The 23,348-nt window shown below is 44.4% G+C and overlaps 1 protein-coding gene across 2 annotated transcripts in view; it reads left to right on the top strand.

The window, feature by feature from the left end:
• LOC135520040 (zinc finger protein 407-like) overlaps window positions 1–23,348 on the top strand; it is a 193,947-nt gene that overhangs the window by 7,650 nt on the left and 162,949 nt on the right. For both annotated transcript variants that reach the window (XM_064945356.1, XM_064945357.1), the window contains exon 3: window positions 4,562–4,676. In XM_064945356.1, the coding sequence (XP_064801428.1) occupies window positions 4,562–4,676 (115 nt within the window). The remainder of the gene's footprint in view (window positions 1–4,561; window positions 4,677–23,348) is intronic.

Raw genomic sequence — 23,348 nt, 5'->3', positions numbered from 1 at the left:
TGTATGTGTTTGTAATTTGTGTGTGTATGTGTTTGTATGTGTAATTTGTGTGTGTGTGTCAGCCTACATGGTGAGCTGATTATCCTCAATCCATTAAGATTTATCTTGTCATTTATAATGCAAATCAGGGTTCGGCTGGTCAGGTCTATGACTGGGGTATGTCTGGCGGGTTAAGAATAGAGGGCGCTCCATTACTCTTCCTTGACCATGTGTATTAATTGCTTTTAAAATCAACTTAATGTAGGAATGAGAAGTGAGGGCGCCATCAATAAATGCCCTTCTCTGCTTCCTCCGGTCCGTCCCCCTTACCGCCCAAACTTTAATGGGACTTTAATTGGACTACAGGCAGAGCTCTATGGCCAGGTCTGGGTGGATTATGTGTGTGTGTCTGTGTCTGTGTCTCTCTCTGTGTGTGTGGAGTGACTGACTAATGGCCGAGGAGTGTTAAGATGTGTGGACCGTCTCGGAGAGTTGACGGAGAGGTTGCCAGTAGCAAAGTCAATGAGAGTGCTGCCACCACGCACTATGGTAGTCTGGTCATGTGGGTCAGAATCCTCACCTACTCAGGCTGCTGCTTCTTTCTCTAAGTGTGTGCCCTCACCCATCACTGAGACGACATGATGAGGCCTACTTCTGTTTGTGATGACCTCTCAACTTCTAATATGGGGGAGGAGTCACCGTGGTTTCACCATTGCGAACCGGTTCAGGTTGGCAAATGGTCTGTTTTTCTGGGGTACGTCCTACTATTGATTAATTCCGCAAAATAAAAGCATACGAGCAGAGCAACTAACTGTCTTTATTTTGGCATTCCCCTCATGTCTCTAATGGCTCAACAAAACCACTCTTTGTGGTTACGTGGTTATGGGGAGACACACATTACTGTACAATAAGACTGAATGCAATTCTGTTTGTTGTACAGTCGAGTAGTCAGAAAGGACGGACAACATGAACAAGAGAAAGCTTATGAGGCCCAATGGTCAACATTTTGATGTATCCTTTGTGTGATATTTGTTGAATCTGTAATATCCGTTTATGAGCCTACTACAGCATTTCATGTTGCCATGTAAACAACGCCATTACTCTGGGTCCAGCTGAGGAAAAGTGTTACTTAAGCAAATGAAAACAGTGACACTTTAAGAAGATGTGTTTATCAAAGTCAAGGGCACATTTGGAGGTCTCGACTGAGTATTGTCGTTATTTATTTTTAGGTGGCTTTTTCGATTGAATTATCTTTTTTATTTATGAGTTTGCTCTTCTTCTTTTTGTTTTTGTTGCCTATTTGTAGAATGCACCTATTTCTTAGCATTTTGACAGCTTATGCTAGCTATTATTATCGCTAAGTTCCCTCATAACATTGAGTTATTCTCTATTTGTATGTGGTCATTTATCGTGTACACTTCTTCCAGTGCTGTGGAACAGGACTGTGGGCTCCGCCAGTGTTTGGACTGGGAGCACGTCCAGATGGTTTTAATTAAACCAAGATTTTATTTACCTGATTAATCAGTGAAATCAGGAGATGGTGGGAGGCTGCACGCATATTTGTCAATTTGTCCCCTGGGGGAAAAAAAAGACTTCCATTTTTGCCAATGAGGATGCAACTGGATTTGCATTTTGAGCTAAATTGGTCACTTTTTCACTTGAGAGAACTGTCTGACCTCCTGAGGCCTGGGGTGGGTTGAAGTAATGGGCACACACACATAATCATCACACACACATAATCATCACACACATGCGTGCACACACACACTTCTTCTCTCTAACACATACACACACAGACACAGTGAGTTTCTGAAGGTGTATAAAAGCTAGTTACAGAAGGTCGGTTTGTATGTGTTGGTCTGGCTCTATGATGTCTGATCGGGCCTCTCTTGATAAAAAAAACGTTTATCTTGGGGTGGTAGACAGACATGGATATTATGTTCCCACGATATTTGATTGAATATTCAACCCTGGGAAAAAAAGATGTTTCTTTTGAATATGTTTTAAAACTGGGTTTTCCGTTTTCAAAGTGGTATTTCTGGATTTTTTATTTTTTTTTGGCAACGATGCCCTTTATCTACTTCCCCAGAGTCAGATGAACTCGTGGACACCATGTTTATGTCTCAGTGTCCACTATGAAGGAAGTTCGAGGTAGTTGTGCAAGCTAATGCTAACTAGCGTTAACGCAATGACTGGAAGTCTATGGGTATCTGCAAGAATTGCCAAAATCCTGAAGTATCCCTTAGGCTTTAGATATGGGAGAGATGAGGGTGGATAGAGCGAGCGAGAGAGAGAGAGAGGGTTAAACATTGCGGGAGGGTTCTCAAGGAAATGAATTAGTCATTACCCATCTCATCTGGGATGTGAGGGAGCCACATTGTGGTTGGCAATATTAATTTAACATGACACTGCATTGATGGTCAATTTCAGTTTCATGTAGGCTGTTTAAGTGGAGTGGTGGTGTATTAACATGATGAGACGTGGGAAGGGAGGAATACTACATCTCTCTCCTCCTGCCATGTCTCATACTCACTCACACAGCCATCTGGCCAGATCCTCTCCCTCTGCGCCTGTCTCTCGCTTCACCTCGGCTTGGGCGCGTGTCCGTGTGTCTGTGCGTGTGTATTTGTATGTTTGTTTTGGGTGCGCATCATAGGGGTGTGTGTGTCGAGGCTCAATGAAGAGGCCCGATTCACCGGCACTCATGTGCTATAACACCCCTCCCTCATCTGTTTGCAGGCCTTGTTAGCACGCGCTTGCCTTTCAATCTTCGTTACAAGTTTAACATTCAACGCGTCGTACTTCCAGCTCGCGGCAAGTGAACCGTGTATGAACGAATTAGTAATCTACACAAAGTGCTTAATCAAATCAGCGGCTGCCCCTGAAATAAATATTGCAATGCGTCTTGGGATATTCACTGGGAGAAAGGATTGTAAAAAATGCATAGCAAGTATTTTATAGGAGGTTCCCAGACAGAATGGTTTGTCATACTGGAGAACTGCTGCCCTAGTCTGTCTGCATGGGACCTGGCCCTAGTCTGTCTGCATGGGACCTGGCCCTAGTTTGTCTGCATGGGACCTGGCCCTTGTCTGTCTGCATGGGACCTGGCCCTAGTCTGTCTGCATGGCACCTGGCCCTAGTCTGTCTGCATGGGACCTGGCCCTAGTCTGTCCGCCTGCTGTCTGCATGGGACCTGGCCCTATTCTGTCTGCATGGGACCTGGCCCTAGTCTGTCTGCATGGCACCTGGCCCTAGTCTGTCTGCATGGGACCTGGCCCTAGTCTGTCCGCCTGCTGTCTGCATGGGACCTGGCCCATCCACATGAATGGCCCTTACTTGTAGTTGCATACACATCTTGTGTATATTCTATCTACACAAAGAAATAGCAATGGCTGGGGTTCAATTAATTTAGGAAAAATAGCACTGTTGTTGCAATCATGAATTGACTTAAGCATAAATGTTATCACTAGTCAAACTGCAACCGCATTGGACTGTTATTTTGTGGCATATTTACAATGTTACAGTACTATGCTGCAGCATGCTGCAGCGCTTGTTTGATTGAATAGGCCTTCCCCAGTAGGTGTGTTCTATTAGCCAGGGGTGTGGTGTCCCTTCTAGCCATCATGGGCGCTGATGATCCATAGCAGCCCCCTCTCTCTCTGCTGCTCTTAAATGACAAATGGCGGGCAGAGACTGTGCCCCTCTCTCAAACGCCAGCGCCACCCCCCCCCCCCATTTATTAATGACAATGATTAGAAGGAAACCTCCCTGCAAAGCCAGGCAGAGTGATTAGCGCTTTTAATGATGGAACGTGGTAGTGAGTGCACACAAAATTGATTTACGTATTCTGCCTGACCTTTGGTATCCAATTTATGCATCCAGAAGCAAAGGAAGAGTAGGGAAGAGAGATGGAGAGAGTGACGAGGAAAGATAGAGAGGAGATTGAAGGAGAGATAAGCCATGTACTCACTGTAGGAGCTTGTGTGTGTTTTTTTTTTTTACAGTACCAGTCTAAAGTTTGGACACACCTACTCATTCAAAGGTTTTTCTTTATTTGTACTATTTTCTACATTGTCGAATAATAGTGAAGACATCAAAACTATGAAATAACACATATGGAATCATGTCTTAACCAAAGAAATATTTTAGATTTTAGATTCTTCCAAGCCACCCTTTGCCTTGATGACATCTTTGCACACTTTTGGAATTCTCTCAACCATCTTATTTCATAGTTTTGATGTATGTCCTGGACTCAGGCCGTCTGGTTGTTTTGCAGTCAATCTTGGGTAGTAAAGTAGTACAGTAGCTGTTAACAATACTCCAGATTTCAACAACCTGACTAACAACCAGAATACAGCACGCCATCGTTCACAGTGTCACCATCTCTGCAATTGTGCAAAGATCTTTCTGTTAGAATGCTAGTAAAGAATGTCCCTCCCTCCTCGGCGTTATAGCTCTCCTCTACCTTCACCCCTACGTCTACAACCACTCCTTTCTTTTTTATTATACTGTTCATAATCATTTGTGTATTTTTTTCCAATACATAAAGTAGGATAAATTGACGCCACTTATTGTTTTGCAGGATCGAAGCCGTTTAAGTGCAAAATCTGCAACTTTGCCACCGCCCAGCTGGGTGACGCCAGGAACCACGTGAAGAGACATCTGGGCATGAGAGAGTACAAGTGCCACATCTGTGGGTGAGTACCACAGTCAGTGACTAGTCACTACCTTTTTAACTGGGGATGCCCGGGTTGTGTTCATTAAGTTCCAAACGGAAGAAAAAAGGTCCTAAACGGAAGGAACCGGCAAGGTACTATCTGAAGAAACGCTTGTTTTCCTTTTTACGTTGCTACGGTCTTATTGAGTTTTTAAGTCATTTTTTGCCATTTAGGTTGGATCACAAGAAAAAGACACTCTTGCTCGGCAAACCATTATTTCCTCTCTTATTGTGATATGTTTCAATACAATCTGTCATATCTCACCGTAAGTCAACATGAAAGCCCATAAACTCAACGTAAAAGACTTCTGCGTCTCTTTCCTACGGCCACAGAAGCACTGTGTTCCCATGCTTGAGCTTCCTACCATCTTACTGTGTTCAAATAGACACGTGGGAGTGTTTCTGTGTCATTTGGAAATGGACCAAATAGCAGGATCTTCAGCTTGTACCACGTTCTCTCTCTGTGTGTGTGTGTGTGTGTGTGTGTGTGTGTGTGTGTGTGTGTGTGTGTGTGTGTGTGTGTGTGTGTGTGTGTGTGTGTGTGTGTGTGTGTGTGTGTGTGTGTGTGTGTGTGTGTGTGTGTGTGTGTGTGTGTGTGTGTGTGTGTGTGTGTGTGTGTGTGTGTGTGGGAAGAGAGAGAGAGAGAGAGAGAGCAGTTTTCCAATGTGCCTGACTGCCTTTAGATGAGTGTACTAAATACAGCTTCTGGTTTCACAAATCACTGCGGATGGAGGAGCTATCTCCTGCCTGAGCCAGACACTGGTGACAAATCGGCCCTGTGAGTGTGTGTGTGTGCGCACGCGCGCTCACTACTGACTGATCACTGGGGCAACTTTCCTCTTGACTAAAGAGCAGCAAACAACGAACAGACCAGAAACACCCTCATTAAGGCCAAAGTAGACATACTCTCTCTTCCTAAAGTATTCCGATTAGATAATATAGGCCTACGTTTTGGTGGTTAATCTGAATGCAGAGATGTTGCTAATGGTTGTTCATGTCTCAGTTAATGTAATTTCCCTTTTTCGGGTTTGGGCTGACCTAGAATGTGAGATTACAATGTAGGCTGGCCATTAGGCATTCTGTTACACCCACTGGGTGAGGTGATATTTTGCGAAACAAAACCCTCTTTATCTAATGAAATCGTTTCTCGTTATTACGATTTATCATCTTGATTACTATAGCTGAAGCGTTCGTTTTAAGTTCACTCGACCAACGTTTCTGGCACTACAAAATTGAAATTCATACGTTTAAGCAAAATGGGGTGGTTTTACACGCAGAGATACAATTACTGGAACGCACAAAGCCCCTCAGACCATGGCAATTTGACTGGAACATTCATCAGTAATTCTATTTCTATGGTTCTACATGGCTTCCCTGCTTTGCAAGACAAGCCAATGTAACGTAACCAGCAGTCTGTTCATTCATTTCCCATTGCTGTCACAGAGTGAGCTCATCCTGCTCTCATTAGAATGTTGAGGAGGAGCAGCGTTTGTTTAACTCAATCTAAATACGCGTGTGGTCCTTCTCCCTGCGCCATCGATTGGCGCTCCCCCCCGGTGAACTCTGTGGCTGCGAATATTACCCGCTTTTGACACTGTGCGCTAACGATTGAGACGCCCCCAAATGGATGTGGTGCACCTCTGCTGTCCACCTCACTTTAGCTGAGCCGAGAGCCACGGAGGGCTGCTCGTCTCCGCAGAGGACTCTGGGAAGTTGTTGATAGTTAAAGATCATATTGTTGTGGCATTTAATTAACAAATGCAAATCAAGGCCAGGACAGATAGGCACCTCTGACCCAGCTGCCAATCAAACGTGAGAAGGCTGTGAGAGGGCTGTTCAGTATAGGTAGGCTGTGTCGTGTGTACACCATGCCTTTACACTCTCTCTCTCTCTCTCTCTCTCTCTCTCTCTCTCTCTCTCTCTCTCTCTCTCTCTCTCTCTCTCTCTCTCTCTCTCTCTCTCTCTCTCTCTCTTCTTTTAGCTAACAGTTACTCTCTCTTCTTTTCTGTTTCGGTTCCTCTCTCTTTCGTTGTGTCTTTCTTGTCCTTCAGATTGACACGTCTCTTAGCTGATATCCTCTGCTTTTTACAGCAAGTTTATTTTATTTTATTGTATTTATTTTGTACCCCCTTTTCTCCCCAATTTCGTGATATCCAATTGGTAGTAGTCTTGTCCCATCACTGGGACAAGTACGGCCTCGGGAGAGGCGAAGGTCGAGAGCCATGCGTCTTTCGATAACACGACCCTGCCAAGCCACACTGCTTCTTGACACACTGCTCGCTTAACCCGGAAGCCAGCCGTACCAATGTGTTGGAGGAGACACTGTACAACTGGCGACCAGAGTCAGCGTGCACTGCGCCTGGCCCGCCATAAGGAGTCGCTAGAGCACGGTGGGACAAGGACATCCCGGCCGGCCAAACCCTCCACTAACTCGGACGATGTTGGGCCAATTGTGCGCGGCCTCATGGGTCTCCCGGTCACGGCCGGCTGAGACACAACCTGGGATCAAACTCGGGTCTGTAGTGATGCCTCAAACACTCTTATGCAGTGCTTTAGACTGCTGCGACTGTCTTTTTTGCCATTTATGAAAGTGTTATACAATGCATTTCTATGGGCTATAGTAGTAAAGACCAAATTCAATATTTTCAAATAATTTTTTACATTTATTTTTTTGATACCTAAAGCCCCCCCCCACCGGCTTAGACTTTTAAGAATTAAAATACTGAATCTTGCAGCAATGACATCTCCGAACTGATTGATGTAGTCCGAAGTTGGCCATAAAAACATAACCTGCAAAACCAGCAGAAAAACACAAATTGCCTCCCTAGCACATACAGTACGGCAAGATTCCTCATACTGTATTTAATTGGTTAAAAAATCATTTTAAACACAAGGCTGTTTCTTGTCTTTTCTCTGTGTGTGGTGTGTGTCGGTCCACAGTGGGCCATTTAATGAGCACTCCCTTTCCTTTCCTCCATCATGTTCTCTCCTCCCAAAAGGCCCTGGATTCAGCCCCCTCCCCAATAGCCCCACCGCTCTCGCCTCACCCTCCCCAAAGATGCCATGGCCAGCCAGTGCTGTTTGTATGTGTTAAATTATGCATCAGGAGTCTAAACACTGTGAAGCATTGGTTTAATATCTGGAGGCCAAGTCGTAGGAAGTATTAACAGCATCCTGGATGGTCCTCCCATTGGACCTGGTTCTATGATGTCATATCGGCCAGACGGCCACGATAGTTGGAACTACCCGTCAACTAGCTCCAGTTTAAACTTGAACGGTTCCTCTCTTCATCTCCCCCAAAAAGTTGCCCATCTTTTCGGTATCTGAGAGGTCTTTTTCCCCCCTCTCCCTCCGTTGACTTAGTAGCCGAGTCCGGAGTGAGAATATTTAGTCATCGTTTCATGTTGGTGTCATGTGATTTGAATGGAACAGGATAGGGCTGGCTCTTGTCAGGCTTTTGTGTCTCCCCGTCTGTGAGTGTGTCTTCTGCTGGTCCCAGAATAGCCCCATCAGTTCAGTTCCGCCCTCCCCTCCCTTCCCCAGCTCATCCTCTGTAATATGTCTTAATGCCCAGGCGTGTGTGTGTGTGTGTGTGTGTGTGTGTGTGTGTGAGAGAGAGAGAGAGAGAGAGAGAGAGAGAGAGAGTGTGAGTCCGGGACTTGACAGGAGAGGAACATCTTAGCGCTCTGCTTATCCAGAGAAAGCCGTCACTTATCTCAGCCCCTCCATTGTGTGTCCCCCGCCACCACCACTCCCACCCCTCTTCCTCCCTGACGTGATACTCTTTAATCCTCAAACAGAATCTGGTTTTAACTCGGACTCTTTTTTTGGTGTTAATGGTTGGGATCCCGATGAGGAGGGTTACAACGTCACTCCCCCCTGATCTCTCCGCCGCCCCCCAAAATAATTGTACATCATCGCTTCATAACGTGTCAGAGGGGTGTGGTGGCGTGCAATTAAAACCGGCGAATATAATACAGGAAATTACGGCCTGTCAGGTCGGTGAACAACACAGTCGGTATTTGAGTTACACTTAATCATCATGTGCATTAGCGACTTCATCGCATTTCCACTCTGGTGTGAAGCAGTCTCTCTCCTCTCACTGTTAAGGCTTTGGATTGTGTCTGAAAGTACAACACCCAGGCTATAGCTCTGTACTTATGTGAGGAGACGACATTTGAAAGCTCATTGCCTCAGTAAATGATATCGGTTCGTGTGAACGAAAAGGATCACTCACCCATGTGCATGCGGATCGAAATGGTATGCAAAAACACTGAATTCATTATCACGCAACAGATGAAAACATTTCATATTTACTCTCAACAAGCCAGAAACCACGAGCTGCGTTATGTTTGCATAATTCATTTGCAACCATTCTGAAAAAGACCTAAATGAGCTTGTATCTTGATTGAATAGACATTTCTCCTCGCCTATACCAAACTCAGGATTTTTTTGTATGCTTTTTTTAGGTCATGTTGTCCTTTTTAAATGAAAAATAATTTCCCCTTCCCCCCAATCAGAAACACACATGACATTTATCCACATTAAAAGAAGTATCAATGTTTACCGTTTTGCTACCCATCCTCACTATCACGTCAGTTAGCGCGCACGATCCTTATCGACCAAAACAAACACATTTTGCTTTGATTCGCTTAACTTTATTTAGTGCGGCATTATCCGGAAATGAAATAAGTAGCTCTAAAGGTCAAACGGAAAAGCATGCAGAAAGGCTGGTCTAGAAAGGTTAAATATGTGACAGAGTTGTTTGGATGATAACGAGGAGGGGTCCGTCTGCTCGAGGAGCTCGGGCTTCTGTTTCTGACTTCACTTTGTGTGTGATCGCTCTTTATGACCGGGACAGCTTTACAGCCCGTTAGCCCGCTATAACATGATGAAGCACACCCTAATAGATTGGATGTGTTTAGTAGCCTTGGGCTGATGTTTGTCAAATTAATGTTTTGGCAGAAAGGAACACACACACACACACACACACACACACACACACACACACACACACACACACACACACACACACACACACACACACACACACACACACACACACTAAAGCCACGACAAGGCAGTATCTTTAACAGTCATATACAATGTGCAACACAGTTCGTAAATATTTCACAGTCAGTTTGCGTTAGATTCTACAGTATATTCCACTGACCTATATGCTGGTATTAGGCATGCAGTAATTGAGGAAATCTTCAATAATTTAAGGAGCATCTTTGTTCTGTGAGCTGGGATCAGTCTAGACCTGTTAATCAAAACTTAGTAATGTTACTCTTAGTAATGTGACCCCAAACCTCTTTTACAATATCAGATGTATGCTTCAAATTACACTTTAGGTGGAAATATTTGTGAGTGTTTTTGTATTGGCTGAATGGGCCCAACTGAGCGTCTCTTTTGCATCTAGCGTACGTACTCTCTCTTTCTGAGCTTATCCATCCTATTAGGCCTACCTTTTAGTAAGATCTTCAGACACTTAATGGTCAAGGTCGAGGTCCTGCTGGCTCTTTAGTGGCCTCGAAATGGGGGCTGAGGGGCTTTAAAATCAAAACATTCCCCTTTAATCAAACAAAAACAAACAAAAGCCAGGCTCCATAAACGGCAAGATCAGTGTTTTAGCTAAAGCAGCTAACTCAGCACATACACTCTGGAGGGCTGGCTTGGTCATCACATCAGCAAAAAAGTCTGCATTGTCACTGGCTGAGTTTGGGTGGGCCTGTTGGAGTCAATTGGCCTTGCTACACTGTACCGTGTTGTACAATGAAAACTTACGTAGAAAGCTGCAATGGGTTATGATTATGATAGAGATTTATGGAAGGGTTTGTCTGATCGCAGCCTTGTTTGACGGTAAGCGCAACATGCTCCCCTCTGAAATGGCATGCTTTATTGGTTCGCTTAGACATTTTGGAAAAGTCAGTTCAAGATATCCTTTAAATATCCAGACGATCCATGATTGTCATTCTCTTCTGGCCTGAGTGAAAGGGAGACTTGGCTAGTTCCCAAAGGCTCAATGCCCTTGTGAGTATGCCCCCCCCCCGCTTGGTGCCCGTCTGGCACACGTCACTCCCAATCACGGCACACAGAGACCTCCATCTCACCAGAAGAGACGAGTGGACCTGATGTCTCGACGTAGTTTTATACACAACAAAACAGCTCCCATGGTGATGTCTGGGGTGTGAATGGTGACAAAATAGAGCGAGAGAGAGAGGAAGCAGGAAGGAGGGAAAGATGAAGAGGGTCGAGAGCGAGAGAGATGGAGAGATAGAGGGAGGAATATGAGGAGAGGGAGAGAAAGTACATAAGATAGATATCACCCGTGCATTGCTCTCTTTGTGTGTTGGTATCAGGGGCCCGCAAATGGCACACAATAACACATGCCCTTAGGCATTATGGGGATGTCTGTAAGTTGAACGAAGGTGTGTTTAATTGCAACTCCATCAATGATTTCAAATGCAGCTACTGCAAAGGAAGAACAAACATCTCTGCTGTGGCTCAGAAACACATCTCCTAGTTTAAAAAGGAAGAAATCCCTTGTTCGAGAGATAAAAGCCAAGCGGTTGATTCCATTGAGCTAATCCTGTCGTAGGTAGATGTAGGAGTTGCACACCAACCGGGGAGGAGAAGTTAATGAGTGATTAACAACAGCAATTAAAAGATGAGGGAGAGAGAGAGAGAGAGAGAGAGCGAGGGAGAGAGAATGGAGAGAAAAAAGTGTATAATTAAAATATCAGTCCCTCTCTTTGTCAAAAGTGCGTGTGTCATCCATTGTGCACTTATTAAAAGCCGGCAGGGGAAGGAGAGAACAGTGCTTAATTCCAGCACTCCTGAAGTGTCTGGTAATATGCCCGCGGATGGAAGCTGAGGAAGGCTGTAACTCATGTTTAAGTGTGCGGCCGTGTCATTGCAGGTTCACATTCATACCTTTCTGTGTTGACACCCATTGGGGCAGCGGATATTTGGCAGTCAGGAGTAATTTAACTTAATTAATGGGATGCATATTTGATGGAGGAATAAAATATCCCGGCTCAGCAAAGTGGAAAAGGGGAAAGATTTAGTGGGAGTTAAAGGTGGAGGGGAGAGTCATTTGTGCATTCAGTTACCGCTGCTTGAGAGACGGAGAGATGGAGAGGGACTCGGGGGGGGGGGGGAAGAGGGCAAGAAGGAGGTGGGTTGATAAAGATATAGGGAGTGAAAGTCGGTAGGAGGGAGGCCAGGGGGAGAGGAGACGAGGATGAGCGGAAGTGTGAGAGATGGGTGGCACTGTGTGGGTTGACGCAAAGCTGAGTTGTAGTGTAGAGGGGAATGGGCTGTCCCTCCATTCAGAGTGACAGCGTTTGAGTTCATTGATATCTGGAGTGAGCCCCCCTCTCAGTACAAACAGGCACATTACGCTGGTTTGCAAACTTGTGTCGGAGCTGCCTGGCTACTGAGGGCCTTTTAAATATGCATGAGGGGGCTTTTAAAAGGGGGTTCAGTGATGCCAGAGAGCGGTTGGTCCCCCCACCATGCGCACACACACACACACGTGTATATACACACACACACACACCATGGTGCCACCAGGTGAACCCGTGTCCCAGTGAAAAGCTTGTCATGCTGCTTTTAATCTCCTCTGACACTTTTTAATTGACTTCCTGTAGGTATAGATTATTTCATGGCAAGTTCACTGTGGAGATGTTTGATACCATCCAGGAGGCATCTGGGATGCTGTTAGCTGGCTAGAGATGAGCCACCCATCCATCGACTGTCTCTTTCTCCCTTTCCTATCTCTCTCTTCTTCTCACTTTCTCCCTATGTCTTTATCTTTCACCTTCTCTCTCTCTCCCTCTTTTTAAATTATAAAAAAATGTATTTCATCTTTATTTGACCAGGGAGGCCAGTTGAGATCAAGTTCTCATTCACAACTGCAACATGGCCAAGATAAAGCAAAGCAGTGCAACATAAAAAAAACACAGAGTTACACATTAACAAACGTACAGTCAATAACACAATAGAAAAATTTATATACTGTACAGTGTGGGCAAATGGAGTAAGGAGGTAAGGCAATAAATAGGCCATAGTAGCGAATTAACTACAATTTAGTAATTGAACACTGGAGTGATAGATGTGCAAGTAGAAATACTGGTTTGCAAAAAAGTAAATAAAAACAATGTGGGGATGAGGTAGGTAGTTGGATGGGCTATTTACAGATGGGCTATGTACAGCTGCAGCGATCGGTAAGCTGCTCAGATAGATGATGCTTAAAGTTAGTGAGGGAGATATAAGTCTCCATCTTCAGCTATTTTTGCAATTCGTTCCAGTCATTGGCAGCAGAGAACTGGAAGGAAAGGAGGCCAAATGAGGTGTTGGCTTTTTGAATGACCAGTGAGAGGAGTGAGTGCTACGGGTGGGTGTTGTTATGGTGACCAGTGAGTTGAGATAAGATGGAGCTTTACCTAACTAAGACATATAGATGAGCTGGAGCCAGTGGGTCTGGTGATGAATATGTAGCAAGGGGCAGCCAACGAGAGCATAGAGGTCGGAACAGTGGTGGGTAGTATATGAGGCTTTGGTGACAACACAGATGGCACTGTGATAGACTGCATCCAGTTTTCTGAGTAGAGTGTTGGAGGCTATTTTATAAATGACATCGCCAAAGTCGAGAGTCGGTAGGATGGTCAGTTTTACGAGGTTATGTTTGGCAGTGTGAGTGAAGGAGGCTTTGTTGCGAAATAGGAGGCCGATTCTAGATTTAATTTTGGATTGGGGATGCTTAATGTGAGTCTGGAAGAGTTTACAGTCTAACCAGACACCTAGGTATTTGTAGTTGTCAACATATTCTTGGTCAGAACCATCCAGAGCAGTGATGCTAGTCGGGCAGGAGGGTATGGGCAGCGATCGGTTGAAGAGCTTGCATTGAGTGTTACTAACGTTTAAGAACAGTTGGAGGCCATGGAAGGAGTGTTGTATAGCATTGACGCTTGTTTGAAGGTTTGTTAACACAGTGTCCAAAGAAGGACCAGATGTATATAGAATGGTGTTGTCTGCATAGAGGTGGATCAAGGAATCACCCACAGCAAGAACGACATCATTGATATATACAGAGAAGAGAGTCGGCCCGAGAATTGAACCCTGTGGCACCCCCATAGAGACTGCCAGGGGTCCAGACAACAGGCCCTCCGATTTGACACACTGAACTCTATCTGAGAAGTAGTTGGTGAACCAGGCGAGGCAGTCATTTGAGAAACCAAGGCTGTTGAGTCTGCCGATGAGAATGCGATGATTGACAGAGTGGAAGGCCTTGGCCAGGTCGATGAAGACGGCTGCTAGTACTGTCTTTTATTGATGGCGGTTATGATATCGTTTAGAACCTTGAGCATGGCTGAGGTGCACCTGTGACCAGCTCGGAAACCAGATTGCACAGCGGAGAAGATACGGTGAGATTCGAAATGGTCAGTGATCTGTTTGTTAACTTGGCTTTCAAAGACTTTAGAAAGGCAGGGCAGGATGGATATAGGTCTATAACAGTTTGGGTCTAGAGTGTCACCCCCTTTGAAGAGGGGTGACCGCGGCAGCTTTCCAATCTTTAGGAATCTTGGACGATACGAAAGAGAGGTTGAACAGACCAATAATATGGGTCTAGGGAGGCTTGGGAAAGTTGCTGCGGGGGGTGCGGAGCTGTTGGCCGGGGTTGGGCTAGCCAGGAGGAAAGCATGGCCAGCCGTAGAGAAATGCTCATTGAAATTCCCGATTATCGTAGATTTATCGGTGGTGACAGTGTTTCCTATCCTCAGTGCAGTGGGCAGCTGGGAGGACGTGCTCTTATACTCCATGGACTTTCATCATTCTCTGTTCTTTTCTCTCTCTTCTTCCCTCCCTCCATCTGTGATGGCCCAGACTTATTAAAATGGGTGAGAGACTAAATGCAATCACTCATTGCCATCATCATAATTGAGCTGATGTACCTGCTCTGTGGTGGCCCTACCCTGACAGGGGAGAGGAGTGGATGGGACGTGTGTGTGTGTGTGGAGCGCTTTGTGTCTGAGAGTAGTCCTGGTTAGGATGTCTGATCCCCTCTCACTCTGTCACACACACTCTGGCCCCGCGTCTGTCACACTCGGGAACGGACATCCGTTTTACTAAATCGACTCATCCTCCCTCACAGAAAGTACACTTGCAGTGTTTTTATTTGACTGGGGGAAGGTGAACTGTCTCGTCAGGAATCATAATGTCAGTTTGTTGTCTGTGAGGAGAGACCAACGTTCAGTGAGCCTGTCGTTTACGTGAGCCGGTCTGCTGCTTTGTTGACTAACCATCCAGTAGTTCCCACTGGGTACAAACTGGTTGATTCATTGTTTTCACGCCATTTCAAACAACAAAAATGAATTTGTGGAATTTTTCAACTTAAATCTAATGTCGTGGTTCAAATGTATGTTGATTTCACATTGAATTCACGTTATTGACAACTTCATCAAATGTAAAATCAGAACTAGATGTTGAACTGATGTCTTTGCCCAGGTTTTGTGTCCTAACTTGAGGACCTTGCAAAAAGTCAAGAGTTATGTGTGCTATTCTCAAGTTAGGATTCGGCTGGTGTTGCTTAGGTGAGTGTGTGAATCAGGACTTAACCAAGTTAGTTAGTCAGACAGTCCAGTAGACCACATTAGTTCTCTTTAAACATTCATGTTTTCAGGAATTCTATAGGTCAGGGGTGTCAAACTCATTCCACGGAGGGCCGAGTGTCTGCGTACATTTTCCCCCCCTTTAAATTAAGACCTAGACAACCGTACTAATCGGTGCCCGTAAATCACCAATCAAGTACAAGGGAGGAACGAAAACCCGCAGACGCTTGGCCCTCCGTGGAATGAGTTTGACACGTGCTTTAGGTCATATTTTACATTCAAGAAATCCAGCCGATCCTCAGGTTTGTCTGGCAATATGCACCATTTTCTTTGAAAAAGCCGTTAATATTCAATAATGATAAATGGGATCGATATTAGAAATGAGATTACACACCAGCTCAAACAGCCAATAAGAGAGACATTTACTCCACCAGCCAGGTCACCCGTGATACAAGGCAGGATTGGACCTCAATGTCTGAGGACGTTGGGATAGGACTTGGGAACTGGCCACTAGGGGCAGCAGTGAGTGCTGTTATCTTCAAGTAGGTTTCAGTTGTGGATGGGCATCTGCCTCTGATTCCAAAGGTTGCAAGTTCAAATCCCGTATTAAAACGTTAATTTAAAAAATATATATATTTTTGAATGGTTAAGGTTTGGGATAGGCTTAAAACAGAGTTCATCCCTAACCTTAACCATTCAGAGTTAATGCCTGAACTTAACCTTTAAACACATAGAAATTTGACGTTTGGAACAACTTTTGAGACAAAGGGATTAACGTCTAATTCTGACCTGTGACTGTGAGAGCTGGCAGACTACACAACCATCTTAGCCCGGTGCTTTCCATTGCCTGCTTAATTGATTCATTAAAGTCTTAGATTTATTGTATTTCTACTGTACCTACAGTAAATGATTGAAAGTCAACCGTAAACACGATCAGTAGACACCGTGGCTCTCGAGGCTCGTATCCCTGCCCCTCTCCTTATGGCGATTCCTTATCCATCTCTGACAGCAAAAATATTCTGCCATAAAACCTGGCAACGCCGTGCCTGACATAGAAAGCCCTCCGTCACTCCCACCGCCCAGCTCTCCTTTAGCTCTCTCAACACACCCTCGGAGCCTGAAATCACCGGGCCTCCCTGCCAGCTGCGGCTCCCTGGACGGGTATATATGGCCCCCCCAGGTAGCCCCACAGCCTTCCGTCTTTTAAATACGAGCAAGTATTGGCGGGTGAGGGATGTTGTTTGTGTCCTTGACTGGGATCCTCTGTGAGCTATAGCTACAGCCCCCTCGCTCCAGGCCCCTCAGAAGACCTCAAATGCCCCCAGGAAAACTCCACCAAGGCTTGTAGATGTGGATGCAGCAGTACAATGTCTGTTTTTGTACTGTGTGTGTATTTGTATAGCCTATGTGTCTGTGCTTGTGTGCGCGATGTGTGTACTCTGCCCACGCTCATATACGCGTCACTACTATCTCACACACATTATTTCCCTATGAGTCTGTGTGTGTTTTTGTATGTTTTGTGATATAAGGCATAATCTAGTCCTATACATGCGCTTGCCTGCCTGTTGTCCGGCTGTATCCCCTCTAGCCTGAAGGCTGATGTGGGAGTTTAGCGGGTTGGAGGACCCTGGTCACTGAGAGGTTACAACAGGCTCTGTCTACAGCTCCCTCTAAAATCTCCCCGTCATCACAACTGCCACCAGATTGCCCTCCGGTTCCTCACAAGGGGCGATGGGGCTAAATTTGGGACATTCGGGAAGTGTCAAGACTGTGAGGGTGCTGGTCAGCGACAGTGGCCGAGACGCACGTTCCCCCTCGGACATCCACAAGTGTCGGACCCGGTTGGCTTCTCGTAGGGGAGAGGCAGACACGGGTCAGAGGGAGGTGGCGCGTTCTGCCAGAGTTCCGCCACAGCGAGAGTCTGCCATACTGTCTTCCCCATTCCCTGCCACATTTACCCTTACCAAGCGGGCTACGGCCTGAACCCTGCAGCCGTCCGTGAAAACGCTGCCACATCGATTACCAGAACTGGAACGCAGCAGCACGGGGTTGGCGACGAGGGGGGGGGGGAATCACACTCTCTGTGAGGAACCATTTATTTATTAATTCAGTTTATTCAGTCAACTAACATAGGTCAGTGTCACAGTGCACCACTATTTGTCTCTCCAAATTAAGTTCCACGTGGCCAAACTCCCTCATTTCACCAGCCCCCAATATTTATTTTCACCGATGATGAAAGACAGCATGTACACATTTTTTCTTTTGAGAGTTTTATGTTCTCAAATATCCTTTTCTTGCGAGTCAGTAGGAGAGAGAAAACTGTCAATGAGTTGTGTGTATTCTGTAATGGACAGTAGATGGCGCCATTTTACTTTTTAGAATGTCAAGAGAGCCTCTAATGTTATGTCTGAGTTTTGCTAAATGCATAATGTGTCGTACGTGTAGGTCTTATGGTACACGTAATGTATCTTCTAAAAGTTCAAGAAGTAGCGTACCGGCTTTGCTTCATTTTAGGAATACTAAATAATTTTTTTACATTTTTGCATTCAAGTGAAGTAAAATAGCTGTACAATTTAGCAGGATAATTAGTGTAAGGGTACAGTTGAATGATTTACGTGCAATTTTATTTATATATATTTTATTTTTCACCAAAATTACGATACCATTTCATATCACGCCCACATGAAAATATCAGTATGCTTTCATACACAATTGAATTCAGCAAAAAAAACACCAACCAAGATAATAAAATGCAAAAACATATAAATAAATGCATTAAAAAAACACACATTAATACTTAACAGGGGGCCTAGTTTCAATATGGTACATTTTTCATGGACTCAATCCCTGGACTTTTCTGATACACAGAAACAGAAGTGAGTGTAGGTGGAGAGAGCGGGAGAGAGGCTGGGCACAGGCAGGCAGTGGTATCTGTCTCAGTCTGGGTGTCCCTCCTGGTACTGCTTTAACTAGGACACGCTCCTCTACGCTGGCGGACCTCGGGGGCCGATCAGCCGGTCTCAGGAGAGCCCCCCCACTAGAGCGCCGCGCCGGGCTGTCACGAGGGGGCTGACGTTGGCTGGGTGGTGGGGTTGCATGGTGGTGGAGGGGTGGTGGGAGGCGACATACCGAGAGGGCAATTACAGCAAGGACAAAGACTACACAGTGATAAGTCCCCACAGGGGCACCCTAATGAAGAGAGCAGGTTAGCCAACTACAAGGAGTGGGGAAATGAGCACTGGTCAGTTGTGTGTGTGTGTGTACGTGCGTGCATGTGTGTGTCCGTGTGTGTGTATATGTGTGTAACCCTCCCAGGGATAATTTTTCTGAGGTCATATTGTTACTATTCAGGTCTACCTCACTGACTGTTGCCTCCTTAACCTGATCTGTGCCCTATAATACAGGGAAGCCAAACACTGCCCGGTGTTAAACTCAAAACCTGCTCATCGTTAGGGACTCATTTGACCATGACCGTAGCCAGGGAAAAAAAATCTCAATCCAAGATAAAAAAAAAATATTTAAAAAACAGGTACCATGGATTACATATGCCAATATATGTGGCTCATTGTCACACCTTAAAATACATGCATTTTATGTGTGAACACATTTAATTAATGAGGATTTTATATTAATCTCTCCCTTAAAATCTAACAAGTCATGTCTAAATGTTTCTGATCTAAATGATAAATGTAACATATTGCACATACTGCCTCATACACTTTTGTTGTTGTTGAATGTGATGAACAAGTCATTGTAAGAAAGTAAAGTGAATCATTTTCAGAGGGAGGCATTGCATCCCTTTCTCCGTTTCTCGGGTCACTTTGCATTTCCAGCCTGTTTCTGATTGATGCTCGGATTCTGTTATCAGGGCAACAGATCCCAGATGCAGTAGGGAGAGATGCACTTGATACTGCTGTGTTTGCACACAGGTCTGTGATCAGATAAGCGAGCTGCTGGTGCAGTGCTTATTCAAATCAGTGCATGTTCAGAGTGAATAGGACCAGGTAAAGGCAATAAGATACGATGCGATAACCTTTCTGGGAGAGGAGAAGAGAATAGTTTACAATCTAATTCAGTGGGATTCATAGTGGGTGCATTGTGCAATACATGAACAGTTTTCACAGCCTCTAACATATTTCTTCTCTTTAGATTTAAAAAAAACTTTTGCTGAGAATTACCATTACCGGGGGGTTGATATTGTTTGTTTTCCTGTATGGTATCACTGTCTGAGACATGCTGGTGATTTTTAAAATCTGCTTTGTAAATAGTTTATTCCTTACCGTCCTTAACCTGTGTGTGTGTGTGTGTGTGTGTGTGTGTGTGTGTGGGGGGGGGGGGCATGCATGTTGGCTTGCATCTGTATCACAACTGAAATTACACCTTAATACAGTAGCTGGGGTATTTTATCCATAATTGTTTTGCCATTTAGTTTTGTTATTGCATTTTTTTTTTTACCGTGTTGAAGATATGCATGATTTCGAAAACATTGGTAAGTGTGAGCGTGGAGAGAGGGAGAGAGTGGTATGCCAGCATTCTCAGGGGCAGAGGGGGTTGAAACATATGTTGCGTGCACTCAGTTGCAAGGCTCAGCAGTGATAGTTAAACATTAGGGTGAAGTGTACCCTCTAAGGGGCTGTGTGTTAATGTGTTGGGCTTGTTTTAAACTCAGCCACTGCGGTCCTCACCAGTTAAAACACGAATGCCCTATGTATAACACAGGGTCAAATGGTGCTGAATGGCACACATATTGTGGATAGATTAGAATGATACTACTAATAATGATGATAATAATCATTAATAATAATAATAATAATAATAATAATAATAATACAAAATAGTGTTGGTGCAGTTTATGTTAATTTGTTTACCCATGCATTTTAATAACATAGTAATATTTATGCTGGCAGTATTAAATGTCAACTTATTGTTATTGGTTTAACATGTTAACTTTTAACAAATAAGGCTGTTTTGTCTTAGGGGTATAAATCCAGAACTAGATGTACATAATGAATGTAACTGTGTGTCTATACACAAGACATCTTGACAAGGAGAACGATGTGATATGGACATCCAGACAGATACCATATATTTTGATTTGATTTGAAATCAATCGCTATATATGCATTTTGAAAAGTCCAACCAATACTGATATGTTCAAATTGTATCATCTATATACTGTATCATTTGGAGATGAATATTTATTCAATATATTTTAATTCATGCAGAGGAGAGGAGCAATATGATATGTTGTTAATTCTATTGATAGCCTGTTTGCTGAACTATCGGACACATCATACATCTGCAATGTACAGTAGGCGATTGCAGTCTTTAGATAAATTATCTCTTCATTTATTTTTATGTCGGCTGACACAGTATGCAGCCTCCAAACTGAAAAAATATACCCCCCTCTGCAACCGAACGCGACTCATCTAATATATTAGTCACCCGCGTTAGTACACGAGTGTGAAATGATTCTAAAAAGTTTCCACCGCGTGCAGGGGCGACAAAGGGAATATGCGCGAGGACCCGCTCCGGCTGCGCGCAGACGTTGGACACGTTTGAAGACTGCTTCATGACGCTGATGGGCCAAAACTTTTAATCACCTGGACCATGATGGCTTTTTATAAGAGCACACAGCGACCATGATAACTCTAATAAGCAGATGTGACAGAGAAAGTTGTATGTTACCGGCATAACAGAGGGGGAATGTGTTCTTGTTTTTTGAGCAGGGAGATTAATTTCAGGAATCTGAGATTGGATTTGTCGTGAAAGAATGTCAGCATTAATCAAGAGGTTTGGGGACAAGGTCATACGGGTCCTTCTGCAGCAGACCATCCCTTGTCCTCTACCTGGTCTGTTTCTGGGTTTCTAGACTGGCAAATATGAGAAGTTGTCTTCATGCACATATGGTAACCGACTAGGCCTATATGTTTGGCCCATCAATGTCTGAGACTTCACTGCAATTATTATTCTTTTTTTTGTGCCTTTTTCAGGACAATCCTTGTTTGAAAAAATAAAAAGGAATGATGCTTTGAGGATATAATTAAAGATATCGTTCAAAGAACAACTTTTTGCATATTTGAATTATTACTGTCATTAAAACCACACAAAATATGGAAATATGATTGCCAGAAGCACATAAATCAATGATCAGCAAGGCCTCAGAGCCCAATAAATATGGGGAGTTAAATACTTTAAAATGCAAATCACGTCTCAAAATTTGCATATGGGGTGAATTTAAAGGAAGTGTGCTTCCCAAGACACTCTGAGGTAGAACGGGGTTGGTGGGAAATCAGGCAGTTATTTTAATTTTAAAGACTCATCCCTGGTCAAGTAGGATTGTTATAAATGATCGCTAGACGAAGTGGGTTGACAGACACGGCTGCATCCGCTTTTGTGGATCCAGAAAGTGCCTTAAGTGATCTGAATAATTAGCAGTTAATTATTCTTCATCCATCTAAATCAGAAAAGAACAGATTATGGGGGACAGAATTTATAATTCTTAGCCTGGCGTCCTGTCTTGTCCTAATGTGGTAAACTAAAGTGGCTGTGAATGATACCTAGTGACCTTACAGTAATTACGCTTCGCCTAGAAATTTGGTTGCAGTTGCTAATTCAGGGTATTGATTCAGGGAGATTCATATTAAAAATACATATGTTTTATGGCTGGGATTTTTTCCCCCCCCTTGTCTTTAATGTATTATTCATTATTGTTATTTTGACAATAATTAGCACACAGGATATGCAACACCAGAGGGTGAAGTGGTTTCTTTATCCTATCCCTCTGTTGCAGGCAGGTGCATTTGCAAACTTTGTGCTGAATCTCAAATACGCTTTGTTGTTAAACGTGTATGAGAGTCTCAAGGCAGATCAACACGGTAAATCATTTTTCATAAACTTATTGTAAGATGTGGATGATAATAGTAGTAATTGTAGGTCAATTGATCAGATATGAATCTAATTGAACCGTATTTAATATGCAAGTGGGCTAATAGATGTTTCCGTGTCATATCCATGTATTTCTATCCACAGAGGCACCGACCGGTCCAGAAACATAAAAACCCCAGTGTTGTTGTCCCTAGGCCTTTTTAAAGACACACAGGCACCAGTGGATCGATGGACATGATGTCTCTGAGCATTAACACGCGGGTTAGAGTGTTGGGTTAAAAACCTGCCGAGGAGCACCTCCTTTTTGGTTTATCTGTGGAGTCTGATGGGCAATTGGTTGGTCGTGAAGGCATCCCTTTACCCATGCTCTGTGTGTGTGTGTGTGTGTGTGTGTGGGGGGGGGGGGGTCTGACACTGTGTGTTTGTTGGGGTCAGTGCTCTTCTCGTGGCGCCGCCAGATATTGACCAGCAGAGAGGATGAAGTGGCTTACTCTGCTTTTGTATTTTTAGCATTTCTGTAACGGAGATGCACTGGCAGCTTGCTGTTGGGTCGTTGCGTTGCGTTGTTGAGTTGCGTTGCGTTGCGTTGCGTTGCGTTGCGTTATTGCGTTGCGTTGCGTTGCGTTGCGTTGCGTACTGCACCGTATATCCCTGATTGAAATGGACAGTGCTTCTTGTCGTACAGACACTCGCCCTGCCTCGAATATGCAAAGCCCCATTTATCATTTATTCCCAGTTGAACTTCACACTCTGCTCAAGAGGACACTTACGTCGAGAAATCCCTCGTTTTATAAGATAATGTGACTGTTCACTGATCTGATCTAGGCTCAGTTGAAAAGACACGGATTTAGCTCTCTGCATAGGTTTTCCCTTTACATGTTTTGACGGAGTCCGACTCCTCTATTGTATTACTTCCAGGCTGATTAGCTCGTAGTGGAATGGCAGTCTTGGCCCTACCCTTCCACAATGGACAGAGCCTGGTTGTGGGCATGTGTGTGTGATTGTGTTAAACATACCAGTGCTCAATTAGACGTGCCGGTTGTTGATGGGCCTCTCTGTTCTCTATGTTAAAGCCTGCTTGGATGCTTCAGAGTAAATCCATGGTGAAGGACTCAATGGCTGCCGTGTAATCCCATTTACTGTACAGC

This window comes from Oncorhynchus masou, chromosome 29 (genome assembly GCF_036934945.1).
Source record: "Oncorhynchus masou masou isolate Uvic2021 chromosome 29, UVic_Omas_1.1, whole genome shotgun sequence".
Taxonomy (NCBI): Eukaryota; Metazoa; Chordata; class Actinopteri; order Salmoniformes; family Salmonidae; genus Oncorhynchus; species Oncorhynchus masou.
The sequence above is the reverse complement of the archived record's forward strand: the minus strand, read 5'-3'. Positions and strand labels throughout refer to the sequence as shown.